The following is a 22,268-nucleotide window of genomic DNA, read 5'->3' on the forward strand; positions in this document are numbered from 1 at the left end:
AAAAGCCATGGAATTCATAATACTCTGCTCAATCTGTAAAAAATGAATGGCACACTGCCAGCACTGTAAACTGTTCCGCACCTCCTCTCTGCCAGCCCATTTAGGTTTAACATGTGACTAGACAACTTTTTCACCTTGCCACCGCTCTACCAGCCCAGCACAGCCCATCACAGCACAGCCACCTTGCCTTGTTACACTAGTACTAGTGCGGCGATAGTTATTACCGTCCTTAAGGTGCTCGGTGTTAATCTCGGAGTACTAGTAGTAGTAGATATGGTGTCGTTAAGGGATAGTCGTGCTGTGCGTCGTGCTAGTTCGTTAATGGGCGAGATGAGTCGGTCGGGTCTTCCTTAACTGCTCATAGAGGTCGTTCTTCACAACAAGGATGATAGCTAAAGTATTAAGGTTCCTACCGGGGCCTAACTAGGTTAGGGTTCCTAGTAATAATCCTAATAGTATGAACTGGTTGGGAAGAACGTAAGGTATGAGAAGTCACTTGTCACTAAGAACTATAAGTCTAATAGTTAACATAAGTTAGCTACGAAGGGAGTGTAAACTATCTAGGGGTAATGAGGGTGTATATATAATGCTCATGCTCTGTGCGCTCTGTGCGCTCTGTGCGCTCTGTCCCAACGGGGCCAGCAGAGCCAGCAGGGCCAGCAGGGCATATCACGTGATTCAGCCTTGTTCCCTTGTGGATCCTTCTATCTGTCCAATGAGTGTCTTGAGCCGCGCCTTCGCAGCCCGTGACCGGTCTCTTCCAAGGCTGTGTCTAATATTCTGTCTAACCATGGCTAATAATGGCGGCTAGTTGGCGGACGGCAGAATAGGTGGGGGCATATCCTATTGCCTCTAGGTCAAGTATCCATCTCTTTAATAGCATTTCCTGTGTATTCGACAGTAACTGTTGCGATTCGTGGAATAGAGGCCTTGACTGAGTGCCCTTGAGTCTGCGCATCAACGTAGTGTGATCGGCATCCTTTGCGGCGGCGGTAGCGTGAATAGAGGGATATCGACGTGAGTGATAGTCGTCGATAGTATGCTGCATTCTAGCCTCTCGATTGGCGTCCATTTGAGCGTTCTGGCGAGGTGGTGGTGGGGTGGTGTGGTGGTTGCAAGATGGAATGGTATACGCGGTGGTGAGGGTTGACATGTGGTGCGTTACCAGGTTGGTACGTTACCTGATGGGCGGACTTACGTTGCTGGGGTCTACTCCGTATGGAGGCAGCTAAAAGACCGACCGACAAAGGGGGTGAGGACTCGAGAGCGGGGGGCCTGAAACCGCACTAATATGGCTGTGAAACAAACGGCGCTCCCCACATACTCGACTCAGTCAAAGACAGAGGAGCTGGGCCGAGCTGAGCTGAGTTGAGGTGAACTGAGCTCTACGAGTACCAAGTACGAGGTACGGAGTATCTATCTGTCTACGAGAAGGGCTCCGTAGGCGCCATAGCACCAAACGCGGAAAACAACACAACACAACACAGATCAACCTGGTCGCGTCAAGGGTGGACTACGCTCTCGGTACGTGCACATAAAGACAACACACATCGTCATTATTATTGCTCGACAGGACCAAAACCAGTGGGCGCACAGCGCAAAGTAAGCCTCGTCAAAGTGGGATCGAAGAGTACAGCATCAGAATGAGTAAAGTCCAGCTCCACGACCACACCGCTTCGTACCATGCCATCACCACCAAGTCGCCCCAGGGCCTGCAGTGTCTCAAGAGGCTGTTCCTCGAATACGACAACGCGAACCCAAGTCGCGCCAACCTCAACCGCCTGTTCTCCAGAGACTTTACCGACAATGAGAACGAGTCGGAGCGGAACATTGGCAGGGACGAGGCGATCCAAACGATCATCTCCACGCGCGCAAAGTGCTCGCGGCATCAGATCGACTTGAAACGCGCAACGTGTCTGGTCAATTCGGGATCCAGCCATACCGTCTTCTTTGAGGGCGTGAGGTTCATGATGTTCGCCGCTCCTCAGGAAAGTGGTAGCGATGCAGAGCCGTCCGTGGTGGAAGACAAAAGTGATTGGACCAGGGTCCCCTTTGCCGGCAGGATCGAAGTGAGAGTCAAGGAGAATAAGTTCTCGCTCAAGGAAGCCGTGGCCGAGATTGTGAGCAGGAGAGTTACGTCGGACAATAGTATCTTAATAAAGAGGGACTTGATGTCGAGGACGAACTCCATGCCGCTCGTCAGTCCGGGCGAGTCCCCCCTCGCCAGGTTGCATTCTACGAGTACCAGCCAAATTGGTCTTCCGACGAACATGTCCGAGTTGCCCGCAGCGATTTCTGCGCCGACGGGTGATACCAAGTCTCTTCCCCCATACCACTCTTCAGCGACCGGGACACCAACTGTCACTTCAGGGAGCTCAGTTGATGGGGACCAGTCAGGGAAGCGTTGAGAGAGGTGCATTTGGGGCCACAGAGAGCTCGGTATCTCTTTCGGACCATCAGGTAGCAAGGCGTCAAAGGATCCTAAACAGCAGGAAGCCGTCCAACTGGCATCGAACCTGCTTCAAGCCCTTTTCACGTCTATTCATGGTGATGATACAGTCTTTGGTAGAGGGGCTACACATCCTAGCCCACCTCGCATAAATCGTTCGAAGCGGCTCTCTATCCTACCAAAGAACCCTCTGTAGTCCCGCCCAGGCATTTCTGGATTGCGCCAACCGTCTCGGGTCCAGATGCTCCAGCTACCCATCTCGCGAGCGAGGAGAACATCAGTGGCCAATCTGTCCCCCACAATCACGATTTCCTTGGGGTCATCTGTAACGCCATGGTCTCTAAAATATTGTAGAATATCGGGTCCACAGAATGGTTTTTTGCGATCAGGATGCTGTCTCAAGACGGGGAGGCCAAGTTCCTTCTCCAGCTGCTTGGCCTCAGTTTCATGTTCTGGAGCAGAAGAGCTGCCTGCGGTATTGGAGACAATGAGGACGCTGTGCGGACTGTGGCTGAACTCCTCGCTCTCCCTGATCTTTTCGATCTTGTTTAGATATGCATGGTGTAATTTAACAGTGTCTGGTGGACACAGTGTGTTGTCTTTGTCTATGACAAGGGCACGAATGGTCGGTCTCTTGCCGGCCGCATTGAGGGAAGGAAGCCAAGGGCCAATTGGTAGCGGGAGTGGGAGAAGAGTTGGAATGGTTCTGTGCGGGAGAAGGCACGACGGCTCATTCAGGGCGTAGGCTAGTGTTAGGCGGAGAGCTGGCACATTGGAAAAGAGTGGCATGTCCAAAAACACCGACGGGTCTTCCTTCTTGGAGCAGGCTGGAGTTGAATGCGAAGGATGGACAGAAGCAGAAGCAGAAGCAGAAGCAGAAGCAGAGGCACGTGAATGTCAACCCGACGGAGATAAGCCGGATTTAGTCATGCACTTTTTTCTGTGGGTGGTTCAGTTCAGTGTTGGCTGCGGTCAACGAGTCTCAACATCAACTCCCACAACCACTTGCCGTCTCCTCAATTTGTTGCTGCTCTTGTCGCCTGTGTCTTGCCTTCAGCCCTTGACTACCTCACCCCTCTTCCTCCAGATCCTGCGACTCGCGAACGCCCAATATGGGCAAACTTACTTCCACCATCGGCATTCCCATCAAGCTGCTCAACGAGGCGCAGGTGAGTATTGAACGAACCCCATCCGATCTGTCTGGCTTGTGCTGACGCAAGTCTTCTATACAGGGCCATGTGGTTACTTTAGAACTCACGTCCGGTCAAGTGTACCGAGGAAAACTGCTCGAAGGTGCGCACTCTTATATTTTCCCTTGAGAGCGTGCATCCATCCCTCGTTCAAGCCACCGCTGTCGTTTGCGCTTGACCACGGTGACTAACGTCTGTTGAATAAACAGCTGAAGACAACATGAACGTCCAACTAAAGGACATCACCGCCACAGCGCGCGACGGCCGGGTGTCACATCTTGATCAAGTCTATATTCGAGGCAGCCACGTGCGCTTCTTCATCGTTCCCGATATGCTTCGAAATGCGCCCATGTTCAGATCGAGGGGTACGAGAGGCCGCGGTGTTGGTCTGGCAAGAGGAAGAGCTACAGTCAACCGGGCGCGCGCTGGAAGGAGGAATTAAGCGGGCACAGCTGTCAGCCGGACAACATGGGGATAGAAACTGGACAGAGATTCTTCATCAATCGGACAACCTTTTCGCTTGAATGTGCGAAAACATGGTTTCGCACGGGAGGCACAGCCCTTTGAGTGGCCTCGAGGAAGTGAAAGAGAGACACTGTGGGAATAGGACCTTGGAAGATGTGGCCGGCCTTCAGAGGCCCTTCAGAGAACCTGTGAATGAGAGCCCAGCTGGGTTCAGGTCCAAGACCGGCTACAACGAACGGAAAGCTCTGCGACACGAATGAACGAGGGCACGGGAGGCGTTGCAGCCTCGCTTACGAATGTATTTGAAAGCCTCGCCTGCCAAGGCTGAATATATCAAGAATGAGACCCGTTCCAACTCTGCATCCCTTGAAGTAGTCAAGAGTAGTTCAGTTCACCTAATTATCCTAGCCGCTGATCCCTAAGATTCTATCTCGGACATCTGTGAGGTCAACCAACTGCAGTTTGGTACCAGGGGGATCCCGTGCTAAGGAGAAAAGGACACAAAAGCCTAGGCCAAGGGAGGAAGGATGCCGTCCAACCCATCATCACCCACAAAGCCCTCCTCCTTCCGCCTCCTGATCCTCTCCCCTTCGCCGCGCGATCCAGCATCGATCCCGCCGCTCCGTTCGTTTCTGGAAGCAATCACCGGCTCCAAGCCGTCGGACGACATCGCTTCGTTTGCGGGGTATACGTCTCATTCCCCGCTGAGGCTAAGGACGAAATACTACAGCGCCGACGTGGGTATTTGGTGCGATGAACTCCCTCCCACGACAGAAGCGACGAAGAGCTCCTTGGGGAAAGAATCGGATCATGCCGGTTGTTCAGGAGGGCCCCAGAGGAGCAGTGAAGACGCGGTGACGGATTCAGAGCCCGTGACGCTGGCGCACTGGAAGGAGCAGATGCTCTCGTCCGAGGCCAAAGAGGTTCGCGCCGTCATCGGCGGGATCGTACTCGTCCTCCCCATCGTCGCGTCCTTGCTTCCATCCCCCAACGCGCCAATTCTGGAACAGTATGTCACGCTGGTCGAGACGGTGCATGCACTCCGCGAGGCGGTCGAGGACGAAAGCTACGGGCGGGATATTGCTTCTCTCGTGGTACTACAGTCTACAACGCCGGCCGTAGGCAAAGCCAAGTTGAGCGAGGCAATGTCGGATCTGGAGGAGGTCTGTTTGTCCGAAAGGGGCATTCTGGGGTGGGATTTTGTCGCTTGGGAGAGTGGTCAGCTCCTGGCCGCAAGTGAAGGGAAACATGGCCAGACGGTCGACCAGGAAGGGGAGGATGTGGGCGGGGATGGAGAGGATGAAAGGAACGAGTTCGGTGAGAAGACGGGAATTAAGAGGGTCATTGAAGCCCTCGAGGGGGTGGATTGGTCTGCATCGCCGCACGCGGATGATGAAAGAGAGGGAGATGATGGGCATGGGGATTTTGATTTTGCAGATTTTGACCAGGGCGAAGACGAGGACGTTGGGGAATTGTTTTCTTCTTCATCAAAAAACATATTTGGAAAAAGAGCGGTTATCCCAGGGTTTGATTACGAGTTCCAGCGCGAGATGATGGAGTTGAAGATGTCGATGCTTGAAGATGTTGACGACAGTGATGATAACGAGAACCACGAAAAGGTCGAGACGGAGCGTGAAGATGAAGACACCCAGGTCGAACAGCTGCAGGTGTTAATGGAGAGAGTCGTTGCGATCCGCGAGGCAGGATCAGAGATGCCCAGGACCGAGAGGGACAAGTTTGCCAGGAGGGAGATCAGGAGGATCATGAGGGAGATGGGATAGAGATTTCCGAAACGTCTCCCTGAGCAGCATGGCTCGAGCGGGAATTCATGATGACAAGATCTCTGTCGTGCTTTCTCTCTCGAATGCTCGGGCCTCTTGAGTGACAAGTGCCCTTTTCGATGGTGTCCGACATATGTGGTCCGATCAGAGCCTTTGACTCGGAAAAGAGGGCTGAGTTTCTCATCCTTGCCAGACGACACCCAAGGATCGGATTAGGTCGTCCGCCTCAACATTTCCCGCCCTTCAAGATCCCACTCGGCTCTCCAGAAAATAAGCTTGGCTGTTTCCAATCAGGCTGATCCTGCGCGTCATCCCAAGAGCGGGCTTTTGTTGTGGTTTCCTTCAAAAGCTCCTTCCCGCAATGCCCGCTTGCCTGAGGCTCAATTTTGACGGACTCAGTCGTGATGACTGGGGAAAATGGCTCTCCGAGGATGGGAAGTTTCATGGCGTTCTCTTCATCCGTCCGGATCGTCAAAGGACAACTTGATCTTCTTGCCTTTCTTCTTTGGCGCAACGGGTCCGATTTTCGCCACTGGGTGTTTGTCGTCTTTCTCCTTGGGACCATTTCCCTGTTTTGGAGCTTTGTTCACCCTGCTATCACGATCGTCTTCGTCTTCCCCTCCAACAACCTTGCCGACCTTTCTCTTCTTTGCATTCGCCGAGGCGCCAATCTGTGTTACCATTTGCCTTTCACTGTGCTCGGGATTTTGCTTTGCTTCTTCTGCTTGAGCCCCAGCCTCGGTGCCAGCTTCCTTTTCGGCGGATTGCTCAGTGTCGTTTCCCCCTTTCATCCTCCGCTCGAATTCCGCCTTCTCGATTCGCTCACCTCGCTCATCCACGATCACGGGTTCATCCTCTTCGTCGTCACCTGTCTTCAACCTATCCTTCTTCGGCCGAGCGATCTGTACGTTGTTTCTTCCATCAAGGCCTCCCACTTCTCCTCTTAGCCTGCGGAGGAAGGAGGGTTCCTGCTTATTGTATTCTAGATTTTTGGCATTGAATGCCATTTTTTCACATCCTCAGCCAAATATTCGCTGTCGATAAGCTAAGGCAGCGGGACATGCACAATAACTTACATCTTGAGGTAGCAAAGGGAGACAAAAGGACCAGCGGGCGGGAAGTTGAAGAGGAGGACATCACGTGGTGATAAGCTCCTTATCTTTCGCCTTTTCAATATTGCATCGCGTGTTCACTGTTCGCCTCCTGATGGCGCGATGTCAGGACTCTTACCTTGGAGTTCCCACGCAATCAACACCGACAATGTCCACCGATTAGGCAATATCGCCTACATAGATGCTGTGGCCTCCTACGCCCGCGCAGTGCGCGCGAGGCTACATCAGAACTGCGCAGAAATTCAGATTACGCCCACAATTCGCATTGAGAACGGCCGCCATCCTACAACGACACTATGCCTCGGACATTGACCATTCCGATAATGCTTCTCCTACCAATCGAAAGTCGCTCGCGCGGGTCGCGAGTGCCAGATATAATGATATCGGTGTACAACAGCTGAGCGACTATCTCCATCCTCAAGTCTTCCCTTCTGGGGCCACGCGACCACGTCCAGAGCTGGTAGAGTTGGCGAAAGACCATCTGCGCCGGCATGATCTGCTAGGGAAAAATCAGGATAATACACCCGCTATCGGGTTAGATGTGCCTCCAATCATGGGGAAGGATTTAGACGAGTATTTCACCAAGCTGGGTCTCGATGCATCCGACCCATACCTGTCATACGGCAAGGCATTTGTGCGAGCAGATACCCCCCAGAGACCGCGGAAATGGGTGATTCGAAGTGGGTGGACAAAGTATAATCCTGACATGACGAAGGAAGAGGTGGATGCGCCGGACGAGACAATGCTGTCGTTCGACGTCGAAACCATGTGGAGAGAATCGCCGTTCGCTGTCATGGCCACTGCAGCGAGTCCTACAGCTTGGTACGCCTGGATATCACCCTGGTTGCTGGGGGAGACAACAAATCCCAGGCAGTTGGTACCCTTAGGTGATCCAACTAAACCGCGGATTGTCGTTGGCCATAACATTGGGTATGACCGTGCAAGAGTCAAGGAAGAGTACGACCTACAACAGTCACGGAATTTCTTCATCGATACCATGTCGCTGCACGTTGCTGTCAACGGTATGTGTTCTAGACAGCGGCCCACCTGGATGAAGCATAAGAAGAATCGGGATTTGCGGGACAAGATGTCAGGCGACCACAACTCCATCGAGCTTCAGACAATGCTAGAGACCAAGATGTTGAGCGAGGAAGAGGAGGAACTATGGGTGGGTAGAAGCTCCATCAACTCGTTGCGCGATGTCGCCAAGTTCCACACGGGCATCACAATTGACAAGAGTCAAAGAGACTATTTTGGTGAACTGGACCGAGAAGGTATTGTTCAGCGAATCGAAGAACTCCTCGACTATTGTGCCGCCGATGTAGCCATCACACACAAAGTCTTTCAGAAAGTTTTTCCCAATTTTCTCGAAACCTGTCCACATCCTGTCAGCTTCGCTGCACTGCGGCATTTGTCGTCCGTCATTCTGCCTGTTGATAAATCTTGGGATGAGTATATCGAGCGAGCGGAAAACACCTATCTACAGAGACTCAAAGATGTCGAGCAGCGCCTTTTACAGTTATCAGATGCGGCGTTGGAAGTCAAGGATAGGCCAGAGGTCTATAATAACGATCCATGGCTGAATCAGCTGGACTGGTCAGGGCAAGAGATTAAATACAAGAAGGCCAAAAAGAAGGGGGAAGCACCCACTCCCGTCGCTCGGCAAAAGAAACCTGGCGCCCCCAAGTGGTACCGAGATTTGTTTACCTCAAATACATCCCCGATCAACTTGACCGTGCGGACAAGAATCGCTCCGCTGCTGTTGAAGCTGTCTTGGGATGGCAACCCTCTGGTGTGGTCTGACCAGCATGGTTGGACCTTCCGCGTCCCGAACAAGGACATTGGGAGATACGAGCATAGCAACGTTGTCAGCTGTGACATGTCAGAAGAGACCAATCCTAGGCTGAAGTCGGATTTTCAGCATACATACTTCAAACTTCCTCACAAGGACGGCCCGAGTGCACGCTGTGCCTCACCGTTAGCCAAAGGTTACTTGCAGTACTTCGAATTGGGTACACTGTCCTCGAAATTCACTCTAGCGAAGGAGGCCTTGGAGATGAATGCGTCATGCTCATACTGGATCTCGGCCCGAGATAGGATCACCTCTCAGCTGGTCGTCAGAGAAGCCGATCGAGATCCTAGTCTGGCCGGCAAGTCCGATCAAGGATTTATCCTTCCTCAAATCATCCCCATGGGTACCATCACTCGACGTGCCGTAGAGAATACATGGCTCACAGCTTCAAACGCCAAATCAAACCGAGTGGGGTCTGAGCTAAAGGCAATGATCAAGGCGCCGCCGGGATACTGTTTTGTCGGTGCCGATGTCGATAGCCAGGAACTCTGGATTGCTTCAATCGTGGGCGATGCCCAGTTTCAGCTGCATGGCGGTAATGCTATTGGTTTCATGACCCTGGAAGGCACCAAGGCCGCTGGAACGGATCTGCATTCTAAGACTGCGAAAATTCTGGGCATATCTCGCAACGATGCCAAAGTGTTCAACTACGGTCGGATTTATGGTGCCGGCCTCAAATTCGCGGCAACGCTTCTTCGGCAATTCAACCCCTCTCTATCAGAACAGCAAACAAACGACATTGCGACAAAGCTCTACAAGGAGACAAAAGGTACTCGTACAAGACGTAAGATTTTCGGCAACAACAGCTTCTGGCGAGGAGGCACTGAATCCTTCGTCTTCAACAAACTCGAAGAATTTGCCGAGCAGGAGCGTCCTCGCACCCCAGTGCTGGGAGCCGGAATCACCGAAGCCCTCATGCGGAGATTCATCAATCAAGGCTCGTTTATGACTTCTCGCATCAACTGGGCCATTCAATCCTCGGGCGTTGACTATCTCCATCTTCTAATAGTCAGCATGGATTTCCTAATCCGGCGGTTCAATCTGGACGCTCGCCTCGCCATCACCGTGCACGATGAAATTAGATATCTCGTCAAACACGAGGACAGATATAGAGCCGCCATGGCTCTGCAAATCAGCAATCTGTGGACCAGGGCCATGTTCTCCCAACAAATCGGCATCGACGATCTCCCGCAATGTTGCGCCTTTTTCTCTGCGGTGGACATTGACCACGTTCTCCGCAAGGAAGTCGATATGGATTGCATCACGCCCAGCCATCCGGAAAAGATCCCCCCTGGCGAGAGTCTAGATATTAGTCAGTTGCTCAATAAAGGGGAAGAGGCGTTCTTGAATCCAGCCATCGTGCCGAAAGACGGGCCGATTGATTTGGACAAATACCCGTACACGCCGAGACAGAGTGTCATGGCAGGTCTGAACAGTTCGGGTGATATTGCTTATATTAAAGCGCAGATCACGAGCGACGATCAAGAGCTGAAAGCTATCATTCGGGAAGCTGAGAACGAGGCTTCCTCGTCATCCTCGTCATCCTCGTCTCCATCCGGGGTCGGGGCTTCTGCTGCAGCCGGCAGCACGACGAAAGGCTCGACTGGCTCTGACCCTGGCTCTGGCGCTACTACGGGTTCGTCGCCGAGAAGAGGGAGACGTCCGAAACCCAAAGTCCCCATTCCTCGCCACGCGCAGCCGCAGCGCGCAATGCTCATGGAGGTCGAAGATCGCTGGAACATCGGGTATAAAAAGGCCTTTGCTCACGCTAGTGGTCACACCGGTACCGGTACCGGCGGCCATAAGCCCTGGTTGACGGAGAAGAAGGCACCCGAGTGGTCGAGCCAGTGGGCGAGTGATGGATGGGAGGTCTGAGTCAAGTCAAGTCTTTCTTACATCTAAGCTAAGAGACTTCGCCCTTTACTTGTATGTACGAATCGTTCATGTGCAGCCATTTGGTATGGACATGTCCTCTCTGTGTATCATCTTCATTGGGAGGAAAAAAAAGCTAGCTAGTCCAGTCCTGAAGGCAGATGTATATTATAGTATGTACCAAGACGGTCCCGTTTATGCAAAATCTGCAAATGAGCGATGCCAGTTAACGAGCGCAAGCTTTACAGAATTTCAGCGTCCCCACGTCCTTGCGACAACCACAAAAATGCAAGGTTTTCCAACCTTCTCACCGTACTTGGATGTTGGATGCCCAAGACACGCAGAGAGCTCGTGCAACATGCTTCTTGGAGCGGTTCCGCGGCCTCGTACTGTTGTTGATCACTCAGCACAATGGCTTGGTTGTTCATACCCGTCAGTGTCGCCTCGTCCTCTGCTCCTGACACTGTCTGTTGTATCCCCATCACTTCTCGAATCCTCGTCTCCGCTGCCTCGTACTTGCCTTGCCTATATAGTAGTGCAGCTAAGTTATTCATAAGTTTCAGTGTGTTCGGGTGCTCCGCTCTCAACATTGTCCGATGTATCCGTATAGCTTCTCGATATATCGTCTCCGCTTCCAAGTACTTGCCTTGATAGCTAAGCGACATGGCCAGGTGGCTCATGCTCCTGAGTGTGTCCGGGTGCTGGGCTCCTAAGTCCGTCATCAGGGTCCGGCATATTGTTTCTTCTAATCGAAAGCTCGAATCGTATTTGCCCCGGCTGCTATAAAATTGAGCAGACCACGATGCCTGAAGATGGCTGCTGATCTCCTCCCCAAGCCCATGAGATATCAGACAATCCATCTTCTCAGGAGACCAACATCCCCACAATAGGCGTCATATACGTCAAAAGCTCTTTCGCACAGCCAGCAGCCACCGCTGCCGCGTAGGCGTGCCAATCGTCGTTCTTGTGGGAGTCGGCATAGTCCGCAATGCCTCGAATCACCACACATTGAAATCCGTGCATCAGCCCAGCCGCTTCCAAACCACACGTTTCACACGTGAGGTGGCCTTGGCTGGCCCAATACGTGCGTTTTGCTGGGTGGGAAGGCGATGTCCTTCTCAACACCGACTCGTCCAGTCGTGGATATCGACGTACCATCTCTGACAGATATTCGGCGACCCTATTGTCCCTCGTACGATGATCTGCCTTCATCTCCACGATAGCCTTTCATCACTCCTTCGGTGGCGGATCTAAGGAGCCTTTTCGCTCGAATCCCATCGCCGTCTCCTTCCCCAGATCATACTGCACCACGCCACCACGGATCCCTTCCGGCAACTCACCACCTGATGCCCACCGTGTACGCATTGTGCTTCAGCTGCTTCTGGTTCGCAGCTGCCATGGCGGAGAGGATTGCATCTATGGTGTATAAACGTAGGTATACAAGGCTGCGAAGATGGACTAATCGATCTGTCAGTGGTAGTTGGGGATAAAGATGGTCTGCATTCAAGGAGATAGACTAATGCATTCGTCTCCAGCCTGATTGTCATCGCCCTGCGCCTACGCTTGTCGGTCAGAAGACTTAACAATTGCAGCCCGGCTGCGGTCAGGCGAACGCTGGGCAGCGGCCAAAGTGCCCTTTTCGGATCCTATCTACTCGGTACTCGCTGCTTTATGGCCTTCAAAATCAGGCAAATGGGCGCGGCTCACCTTCGGCTCAGCCTCGTCTACAGGCCCGAGCAAACCGAGGGAGCTCGGGGGCTATCGAGCTATTGCTGCAACAGGCTCTTTGGCTAATTGAAGAGAAGACGCACGTTGAACAAATCGTATCTAACCCGCCGGATATACTTAATACTTTGTGTATTGAACTCACCCCAACTGCGAATATCGCTCGATGTACGAGGTAGGAGGAATATTCGATTACATAGCCACGCCTCAAACTGACTCGGGTCATGGCTCAAGTCAAATGCCCGGATGCTCAGGTCTGGAAACGGAAAGGGACCTTGTCGGGGCCATTTTGGGGCCAAGGTATATGTTTGCCATTGTTATGTTCATCAAATCCATCGACAAAGAACACGCCTACACCATTCTGGATGCGATTCTGGAAACATGTCCCTTTCATTCCAGCTTTTCATTCCGTCTCATGCGTCCTCTGTCCTCTTGGGCTTCCTCTTCCTCTTCCAGCTACTAACGAGCTGCTCTTCCTGTTTCTCCCCCTCATTATTATGGTTCATGAATCAAGCATATGCAGCCCACCCGCAGTACAACACTGCCAAGTTCCTCTCGTCTGTGGCCTGTCTGATCAATTCGTTCACGGTGGCTTCTACACTCAGAGCCTTGCCCAGTTTCTTCGCCACCACAGTCAACGCACGATCCGCTTCCGAGGGCTCGGTTTCTTCTCTGCGCGCGGCAATCACGCCAGCAGCGGCGTCGACTGCACCAGCAAAGGTAGCACCGCCGCCACCCGTTGTCGACGGAGTTGATGGTCCACCAGCAATACTAGCCGCGTCCGCCGCGGCTTGCTCGTTGTTCTCTTGCATCTTCTGCAGACGCAGAGGGGAGATGGACCACGAGTACAAAGGATCGTAGCGCAGGACGTCCAGAATGGTCATGATTGCTTCTTGGTCGTGGCGGAGAGCCTCAAGGGTGAAATTGCAGCACCGTCGGAAGACGCCTTCCACACCAGTGAGACCCATCCCGTCTACTAGGTCACGAGTGAGTCGGAAAGGCACCACCTCGGGCACAGGGAGAACGCGGCCCGCTTCGAAGGCGACGCCCAAGTCGATGTGGACCACTTCTCCAGTTTTCTCGTCGAGAAGGATATTGTGTCCATGTCGATCTCCCAGTCCAAGGACATGGCCCAAGATGCTCACGGCAGCAGTGGACCGGCTGTAGTTCAGACGCTTATAAAACCAGTCATCAGGGTCGAGGAATTTCTCCATGAAGAAAAATCGCATGACTGGGTGGAAATTGGCGGTAACCGTCTGGTAGGCTCGCACGCGCTGCTCGTGATTCTTGGTTTGCGCCTCAGCGATATCCTTTCTGGCACGACTGGCTTTGTAGTCCTTGGGGTAATATCGCGTGTGAGCAGGGAGCAGGTACTCATTGAGAGGGATTGTGTTCTGGACAAATTCGATGACGCCCGAGTTCTTGGTCAGTGGGATGACCTTGTATGTTCGAATGCCGAGGTCGCGTTGTCGTGTGGCACGGTGGTCTTTCAAGAGGTTGGAGACTTGTTCAAAGACTTGCTCCATGATAGCGTCCTGTCGAAGATCGTCGTTTCCTCCCTTCAGGAGCAATTTGTGTCGCGACCCATCAGAGGCAGTGATTGTTGCAATTTTGGGAGCCGATACGCCGGTGGCGACAGAAATCTCTGGGTCAATCATAGTCGAAGTAGGTACGTTTGAATAATCTCGATCTGCTCGCAAGGCAATGTTCATGGTGGGTGGAGGGATCTTCGTGTTGGGCTTCGTTATTTGAGCTTCTAATGCTGGACCATTTTGCAACTTCCGCAGTGGGAGTTTAGAGCCACTCTTGAGGTCTTTGTCGGAGAGTCCTTCTACCGCCACCCGATTTAGAGCAACGCAAGTATTGTGAACAGTGGTCCATATGGCCGAGGATGGGCTTCGTTCTTTCACGAGTTGGGTTAGTGTGTTTGCTGCCGCGAATCTGGAAGCAGCCACTTCATCCCCAGGCGGAGCTTTGGACTTGCTGGTTGCAAATATCTGGTAAAGACTGTGGTAGGGGTGATCAGAGCAGATACGGAACATGAGATCCTTGAGCAGAACCTGGAAGTCATCCTTGATATCCAACAAACGAGACGACAGCTGATTGACAAGTGGGGCAAATTTGAGAGTAGGAACTGAACTGAGGTGCTTGTGGACAGCGGCGTTTGCCGTTGGACTCTCGGCTTGATTGAGCCACAAAGCAATGAAGCGAAGGGTGTCATTAGGGTAGTCGTCGGACGCCCTCATCGACAACAGATAATTTTCCAGGCACCGAAGGATGAGATTCTCTCGATTTTGCGAAACCCTTCTCCATTCTTCCTCATCGAGTTTGTACCAGGTTTTAGCCCTAGCTAAATGTATTTTCAATTTAGCACGCTGTTGCTCACTTTGGGCATTTTTCACCATCCTGTCTAGCTCGCGGACTTCGCGCTTTTTCCGATCTCTGATTTTGTTGATTCGCGTAAAGTCATCCAGGTTGTCCGTATCCTGCAGTTGCATGTCGCAAAACGCAGCAAAGTTATGAAACACTCGGCCAGCTGCAGAGCCTGTACAAGGCTTCTGTATCTCTCGGATTGCTGGCGCCAGATACCGTTCTATTATCTCGTCCGGTTTCTCGAGACGAGCTTCGGCAATCTTGTGTCCCAGGTCCGTCAGGATGTCGGCTCGCGCGACGTTGATGGCCTGTTGGGCGGCATCTTTGCGTTCTCTTAGGTTCTGTAAGATTCCGATAGAGGCCGAGACTTCTTCTTGTGCCCATAGGGTTTTGGCAAGGTCATAATTGATGGCGACGTCTACCTTCAGTCCTACACTTTCAGCCAACTGAGTAAGCTGTGAGAGATACATTGCGCGATTCAGGCGGAATTGTGGCGCCTCGTAACTGGACGCCATGTTCAACGACTGCCGAGTCACCTGAACCTCAAACAGCAGTGCCTGTGGTAGGCTCAAAGAAAATGTGGCCCGCAAGTGATTGTTCCGACGGATGGCGGCGAAAGTTGCCTCCCTGCCGGCCAAGATGGGTGATAATTTATTGAACCTGCCGGCGTCAGTCATCATGTATGCTGGGTATAGCTGCACTTACTCTGCAAGCTTGGCCCTTTGGTTCCTGACTACTATTGCCGCACAGGCCGACTCCAGGCTCTCGGCTGAGGTCGCACCCAAAATTTGCCGTGCCTCTGCCAGTACTGCCAGTCTCGCATAAAGATCACCCAATTGATTTTGCTTTATCATGTCCATCCTGAAAGCATCTCCGTGCTGCTGCAGCAGCAGGTCAAGCTCCCGAGTAAGACTGATCTTGTTTGAGATGCCGTGCATATTACGAAACAAGGACGACACGGCAGTCGACACCGATGGAGAGTCACTCGTCCGCAAGAGATCCCACTGATCCATGTTGAAGCCATTCTCGGCTGAGTTGGGCTTATGAGACCCTTCATAGTGTTGCTTTACTGCCTCTGATATACCCTGCATATTTGCGGCGCTCAAGGTTAGTGCGGTTGTAAAGGCAACATCACCTAGGGTCGTTTCAGACTCCTCCAACCTCAACTGAGAATCAAGCATTGCGCTCTGGAAAGATAAAGATTTCTGACTCGCTCCTTCATGGCTCATTTTGTTGATGACTGACTTTATATCGTGACTCTGGACGTTGCCATAGAAGAAATCAGGATCATCGACGTTTTCATAGATCCTGGAGATGACTCCCGTTGAAACGTCGTTAGGTGTCACGAATGACCTCCGAGAAGAACGACCTGTCTGGAGTTGGGCTTGAGAGTAATGCAGCTCCAAAAAGAGCAGAGCTTCATGCCACATCTGACAATTGCTAGCAGCAATGGCAGCGCTGCTGAAATCTACTTCTAGCCAGGAGTTTCGCTGCGCCATGTTGGTCTCGCTGGGGAGATGACATTTTCGGAGATACAAGAGGGTGTTCAGCACTAATTTTCTGGCCTCGCTGGGTGACTCCGCCCCTGATGCAAGGGCATCAGAGAACGTCTGGGACAATCTCTCGCGGAAAACTTGGCTGGAGTTGGTTTCGCTGAGTAAAATGAGATGAACGCTATATGGTAGTAGGATACCCGCCGATTCGGGAACCGCATTGATCAGAGGCACGAGGAAACCCAAGATAGGATCACTAGCTGCAATCTCGGAGATCTGGATGAGTAGTTTCGTGGCCCAGTCGCGCGATTTTGCGTCAGAACCGCAATCTGTTCCTTCTTGTTTGCTCACGAGGCCGGAAGCTAGAGACAACGGCGCACCAGGGCATGGAAAATTCTCAAATCTCAATTCATGGAAAAGGCGTATGTCGAATTCCGATCCTAAGAAGGCAGATTCATCGGCTTCGTTCAAGTTGCTGGAGATTAGCTGTAGAGTGTTTTCGGCAAAACTCAATGCAGGATAATCGGACTTCCAGAGTAGATCCACTAGGTAGCGCATGATATTTGTGTGGGATGAGACCGCTTCCAGGCCGGCATCCGACGACTTATTTTGCATTTGCTGTGTTTTGTCGTTCGTCGTCGATTTTAGTCCACGCATGATAAACCCCCGACCAATTACCTGGGCAGCCCAAATTCGGAATGATTTGTCTAGAGCGAACCTTCTCAATAGGATTTCTAGTGTAGGTGAAAATCGAGAAGCATCGTCGTCATTGGCAAGTATGTCATCTTGATAGTCCGGCGATGCGTAAAACCGATGGCAAAGAATCTTGATTGAGAGATCGAAGTGAAAGTCCGACAGAAGTGGATCCTTGCTGCTTTGATCCGATAACAGGGCGTAAAGCAGCTGCCCTTCGCTTGTGCCTTGCGCGCTGCTTCCTTCATGGGCTATGGCTTTTGCGTGCCGAATGATGAGCTTGTACATTCGTAGTGCTTCGCTTCCCGCGTTTGTGAGCTCGAGAGACTCCAAGTACTGTCCTAGAAAAGCTCGAAAATCTTGAGCATTAGTCATAGTTGAGATAAAATGGTCCTCCTGCGTGGTACTATCTTGGGAGGATGTGATGAAACCCGTGAGAGAGGCGAAGATGGATACGCCGAGACCAGCGATAAATGAAGGTCGGCAGGACAGAGATGGAGTTCCGTGACGAAGGAGAAAGCGGTAGATGCCCATTGTCTCCTCAGCACACTCGAAAACAGTAAGGTAGGGTCGCAGGTTATGGAGCATCATCTCCAAGGGATAGCCTTCCTGAGCAACCGGCCCTGCGAGGCTGATGACGATGCGGATTTTTCGAATGATACTGCAGGTATGCAGAGGTCCTAGTGCTGGTCTCGCTCTGTCCAAAAGTTGCCTGTAAACATGGACTAGGAGCCCTGATGTCCATATGTCGGTCACTTCCAGATGAAGTCGCGAGCACAGGTACTTTAATTCCTCTGGAAGGCAGCGTGCCCGGAAGCATGGTTGCTGAGCAAGTGGTAACTGCACATTCTGACCTGAATTGTTTACTATCTCTTGCCAAACTTTGAGGCTGGGGGCCGGCAGAGCCTTTTCAATACCCCGGTCATCTTGAAGGGCTATCACAAGCAGGGCAATAATATCCGGGAGGCGCTCGCGAAGTCGCTGGAGGTATAGTTGTGACCCTAGTTGCTTCCGCACCAACTTCTCCGAGCCATCGTAAAGACGGTCAGTCTTCGGCACGCTAGTTTCGGACGCAAGCGTGTAGGCTTCGGCATAGGCAAACTGCTCCGTGAGCAAAGAGTTCCAATCCTTGCCAACTAGCTGAGCAAGCTCTTCGGAGTAGTGGAATCCACGAAGAGCAATCTGCCCTGTAAGCTCACCAATATTGTCAGCAGCCATCTCCTGCAAAGAGGCGTATTCAAATAGTTGGAAGGGTATGCTAGCTAGGGTTTCTTGCGACAGCCATGTGTAGAAGATCTGGGGTGAAAACAATTTGAAAAGTTGCCTCGGTCGGTCGAGTTCGAGCACTTTGCAGGTCCTGACGATACAGCCGTATCCGAGTTTTGTCGTAGAAGGCACATGTGCCACCGTCTCAAATAGGTGATACGTTGCTTGCCTCAGAACGGTATGCCATCGAGCCCCGAGGTAGGAAACAATGTACAAGCGTACGGCAATACCTTCTATGTTGTCGGGATCGGAAGGCAACTTCCCGACAACGTCATCGAATATTGCCTCGTGTTGAGTCAGGACGTACTTTTCGAAGATATGGGACAATTTCTCTGCAAGGCGATGTTGATTTGCCGAGTCACTAACCTCCAGAACGTTCAGCAGGCTTGTTCGGGGCGACGGTAGATCTTCACCGCCATAAGATGCACTCTTGCGGAGCAGAGCATCCAGAAGGTTCGCCATTGCCGACAGCACCCTCTGGGACGCAACGCCTTTGCGAACCATGGTGTTAACAAACCAGTAATAAATATCCAGTGCCGTTTCCGCTAAAGCATCATCTATGCCTTCGGCTGTCCACAGATCCATGAGACTTTCAAGCACATTGAGACAGAAACATAAAGCAGCCTCGCATCTTCCAAAGACTTCATTCCCTAGATATAACTCGCCAAGCTTCTTGAGCAAGCGATGTGCATCTTCACGAGCCGTTGCAGTTTTCAGGTTAAGAAAGTCTTGGACCGCTCCTCGTGCAGCAATGAGGGAGATTGGATCAAGAGCCAAAACCTGGTCAATGACCAAAGCGGTTGCAGAAGAGTCGAGCAGTCCCTTTGACTTCACCATCTGCAGAGCTGTCGTCAGCTCCACCGCGTACCTTGCCAAACGAGCACGCAAATCGCTGCAGACTGGAAGGTCAAGTCTCGAGATATCCATACCAGCTCCGGGCTGGCTCCTTTGCGTTGCCTGCGAGTCCCAAGCATCATCGTCCAAGAAGTCCAGGTCCGAAGGGTCGTTGGTGGTTGTCGATGCCATGGCGTGACGAACAACTTGCAACGCAGATTCGATGACAGCCTGATATTCTTCCCCGTAGTGGCGGTCACTGCTACGAGAGAGCTGTTTGTGGATCGTGACTATACAAGCGCAGATACGATTGGCCATTTCTCGAGAGCGGTCGACGCTCCGGCTAACGACGAATTCCGTCAGGACGCGGCGGCTCTCAGGGAGAATCAAAGGCTGTCTGTATCCAGGAGCTTGGGCACCACAGCGAACCCATAGCGCAGAGGAGACGGTCGTGACAACACCTAGAATTTCCACGATATCATTTCCGATATTTGAAATGCGTTCGGCATAGATCGCCTTCCATGAGTGGAGGAAATCCCTCGTCTTGTTTGCTAGAAAGTCCATTACGGTTCGAAACAGCCGAGTCAGGGTGGACGTATCAAATTGGCGAGAGATAGGGTTGGAAAGCTCAGTTGCCTCGATTGTTGCGGAAGGGATGGCGAGAAGATACTGGAAGAAGTCGAGATTGGCTGATGCCATCATCGACGACTTGAACAATGAATGCGCCAGTGTCCAAGCTTCACCAGGTACTGTTACGTCTGCGAGCCCACACGTAGCACTCAGCAACCCGAATAAGAGCTCCGGTCTAGCGTGGCAGACGATATGCGCATTGTGGAGACGGTCAAGGTTCGACGCTGCAGAAGAGTCAATCATGATAAGCAAAGCCCTGATAGGAACGAACGTACGGAGAGTCCAACGAACAGTGAGCCAGCCGATAATCTTCAGACCGAAAGACTCAAACCGCCTCTCGTTGTCGAAGAATTTAGAGCGCAGGGCGCCGGTCATCAAGGCTAGAGAAGTGTCTGTGAGACTGCTGGGCCCGTTATTACCACCCCCGAACAAGGTACTCTCCAGCAGGTTTGCGCTCATTGACGAGTCTAGAGCCCCTACTTGGAGGAGCACATTGAGTGCATGGCATGCAGCCCTCGTCGTGGGGACCACTGTCATTGCTCTGCTAGCTGCATCCCAAACCTGTAGCCAGAAATTGGAGGGTTCATGAACGCGACTAGCATTATCGAGCGCTAGTCTAGATTACCATGAGCGACTGAATCGGAAGTTCGAGAAAACAACGTACCGCGAAAACACCAGGAAAATCCACGTTTGCACGGTAGGGTCCTCGCTGCCGAGTTCCGGCAAGAGCCTGTAGAGACCCTTTGTCCATTCTTGATCGATGCATCCAGGCTGATCAAAAAGAAACAAGATAATCTGCAAAGCAACCAATTTCTCTTGCCAGTTGCCCACCACTGCCAGGTCGAGGATCTCATCTAGGCGACTTTGGACCTTTTGTCGCTTCCGCGGAACTTCCTCTGGATCGGCTGTAGTAGTTTGGGCAGATCCTTTGAGATTCAACCCAACGATGAGACATGCAATTACCGACAATATAAACCAGCTGGTTACTGCGCGCGGGGAGTTCTGAACAGGTTTGAACTGTCTGAGCTGTAAAGGGGTATTTTCTGATGCGAGAATTGGCTGCAGATCGTCGAAATGTAGGACGTCCCTTTCATTCCTTGTGCGATAGTCGGACATGAGTGTGATCAAAAGTGGTTCCAATATCGCTGAATCGATTGCGGGCCATGGCCCACTAGGAGCGAGAAACAGGTATCGACATGAGAACAAGGTGATGAGCATTTGTTGCTGGAGAAGGATGGACCTACTTGACCATAATCGCTTAATGATGGGAATAAGGTGAGACAACAAAGTCTGAGTAAAAGCAACATCCTCAGTAAGAGAGACAAAAATGACGTTGTTCACAGTCTCAAATGCCCCCTCTTGACCGATTCTGTCGACCTGCAAGAAGTCCAGGATCTTCTCGGCGATAGGGGCCGCTCGTGACATGACTGGTGCGTTGACGAAAGATGTCAAATTCTTCAAGGCAGTCAGGATGTCCTCGAAATTTGAAGCATTCTCCTTACCGGTGCTCCGGCCACTTGTGTGGCTGAGACGCAAAGCCAATTGCTGATTGTTTCTCGAGGCCGCACTGCTTGAGCGGCTGCTTGAGAGGCTGCCGTCAGCCACGCCATCATCTAGACCAGCTGACAGACACGTGAGCGCAAAATCTACGTATGCCTGCCATTGTTTGCGGCGCATATGTTCCCCATGCGGAGCGTAGCCGAGGAGGATTCTGAAGCACTTCAGGTAGTCGTTCTGAAGGGGCTCACATAGCGAACCATCTGGTGAGGGCAGAGTGTCGATGATGTGGTCCAATACCGAAAGAGCAGTCTTGAGAGAGAGCTTTGGGGTTGCCACCTCGACCACTAGGCGCAGGGCAGCAGACGCGGCTTGCAAACGGGACGAAGCTGTGTTCCTCGTCGTTGGCTTGGTGGTGGCTCGAAGGAACACAGGCTTCTCCTTGGAGACGGTCTTGTAGAGCAGCTCCAATATCGCATGGAATATATCCTCTTCAATCTTATCACTGGGATCACGAATCAGCACGCTCAACAGTGGAATAAATGCGGCACACATACGAGTTCCGCTGTTCCCACAAGATGCGTTTGAGGTCTAAGGGTACGTTGTTAATTCAGAACAATTTGGTTGGGTCAAGATTACCTTCAAGCCCTTGACCTCTCACCCTCTGAGTGTCCGCTCCTAGTTTTCCTGTGAGACAAAACATGGCATTGTTAGTCGGCGAGGCTGAGCGATACGGAGACTTTTGGGGAGGAAATGTCGAGTTCGTACCAACCGCAGTCGCAATGTTAACCTCCGACATCTCTCCGGTCAGCAGGGTTGTAAGACTGATCCGGAGCCAGAGTCATGATCTGGGCAGACAAACAACCTCCGCATTTAGTCCAGGTCACAACTGCTTGGTGCTGGCGGCTATTCATGGCGTGTGAAGACGAAGATGGCGAGGGCGACGTGACCTGCGAGCTTGGCAGCACTAACCTGATTCGGAAGTTGCGACAACTTTGCGGAACTGCAACTGCGGTCGCGCTTACAACTCTTTTGG

General features: G+C 52.1%; 8 protein-coding genes across 8 annotated transcripts; 4 read left to right on the forward strand and 4 right to left on the reverse strand.

Moving 5' to 3' along the window:
* Window positions 1-1,643: 1,643 nt before the first annotated feature.
* Window positions 1,644-2,311, forward strand: A1O5_11427 (uncharacterized protein; the record flags this gene model as incomplete). The annotated part of the gene is made up of 2 exons (XM_007751999.1): window positions 1,644-2,120; window positions 2,150-2,311. The coding sequence occupies 2 exons, from the start codon at window positions 1,644-1,646 to the stop codon at window positions 2,309-2,311; spliced, it is 639 nt and encodes a 212-aa protein (XP_007750189.1).
* A 231-nt stretch (window positions 2,312-2,542) lies between these two features.
* Window positions 2,543-3,238, reverse strand: A1O5_11428 (HAD superfamily (subfamily IIIA) phosphatase; the record flags this gene model as incomplete). Its single annotated transcript, XM_007752000.1, has 1 exon — window positions 2,543-3,238. One exon carries the CDS (start codon window positions 3,236-3,238, stop codon window positions 2,543-2,545), a length of 696 nt encoding a protein of 231 aa, XP_007750190.1.
* A 323-nt stretch (window positions 3,239-3,561) lies between these two features.
* On the forward strand, window positions 3,562-4,081 carry A1O5_11429 (small nuclear ribonucleoprotein D3; the record flags this gene model as incomplete). Its single annotated transcript, XM_007752001.1, has 3 exons — window positions 3,562-3,618; window positions 3,682-3,742; window positions 3,849-4,081. The coding sequence occupies 3 exons, from the start codon at window positions 3,562-3,564 to the stop codon at window positions 4,079-4,081; spliced, it is 351 nt and encodes a 116-aa protein (XP_007750191.1).
* Window positions 4,082-4,631: 550 nt separating this feature from the next.
* A1O5_11430 (uncharacterized protein) lies at window positions 4,632-5,885 on the forward strand (the record flags this gene model as incomplete). The annotated part of the gene is made up of 1 exon (XM_007752002.1): window positions 4,632-5,885. The coding sequence occupies one exon, from the start codon at window positions 4,632-4,634 to the stop codon at window positions 5,883-5,885; it is 1,254 nt and encodes a 417-aa protein (XP_007750192.1).
* Window positions 5,886-6,340: 455 nt separating this feature from the next.
* Window positions 6,341-6,892, reverse strand: A1O5_11431 (uncharacterized protein; the record flags this gene model as incomplete). The annotated part of the gene is made up of 1 exon (XM_007752003.1): window positions 6,341-6,892. One exon carries the CDS (start codon window positions 6,890-6,892, stop codon window positions 6,341-6,343), a length of 552 nt encoding a protein of 183 aa, XP_007750193.1.
* Window positions 6,893-7,178: 286 nt separating this feature from the next.
* On the forward strand, window positions 7,179-10,724 carry A1O5_11432 (DNA polymerase gamma 1; the record flags this gene model as incomplete). The annotated part of the gene is made up of 1 exon (XM_007752004.1): window positions 7,179-10,724. One exon carries the CDS (start codon window positions 7,179-7,181, stop codon window positions 10,722-10,724), a length of 3,546 nt encoding a protein of 1,181 aa, XP_007750194.1.
* Window positions 10,725-10,963: 239 nt separating this feature from the next.
* A1O5_11433 (uncharacterized protein) lies at window positions 10,964-11,879 on the reverse strand (the record flags this gene model as incomplete). The annotated part of the gene is made up of 2 exons (XM_007752005.1): window positions 10,964-11,498; window positions 11,599-11,879. 2 exons carry the CDS (start codon window positions 11,877-11,879, stop codon window positions 10,964-10,966), a joined length of 816 nt encoding a protein of 271 aa, XP_007750195.1.
* A 1,076-nt stretch (window positions 11,880-12,955) lies between these two features.
* Window positions 12,956-22,031, reverse strand: A1O5_11434 (uncharacterized protein; the record flags this gene model as incomplete). The annotated part of the gene is made up of 6 exons (XM_007752006.1): window positions 12,956-15,479; window positions 15,525-19,959; window positions 20,011-20,351; window positions 20,400-21,823; window positions 21,894-21,919; window positions 22,001-22,031. The coding sequence occupies 6 exons, from the start codon at window positions 22,029-22,031 to the stop codon at window positions 12,956-12,958; spliced, it is 8,781 nt and encodes a 2,926-aa protein (XP_007750196.1).
* Window positions 22,032-22,268: the final 237 nt, after the last annotated feature.

The sequence above is a fragment of the Cladophialophora psammophila genome (genome assembly GCF_000585535.1).
Source record: "Cladophialophora psammophila CBS 110553 chromosome Unknown aczJe-supercont1.26, whole genome shotgun sequence".
NCBI classification, from domain to species: domain Eukaryota; kingdom Fungi; phylum Ascomycota; class Eurotiomycetes; order Chaetothyriales; family Herpotrichiellaceae; genus Cladophialophora; species Cladophialophora psammophila.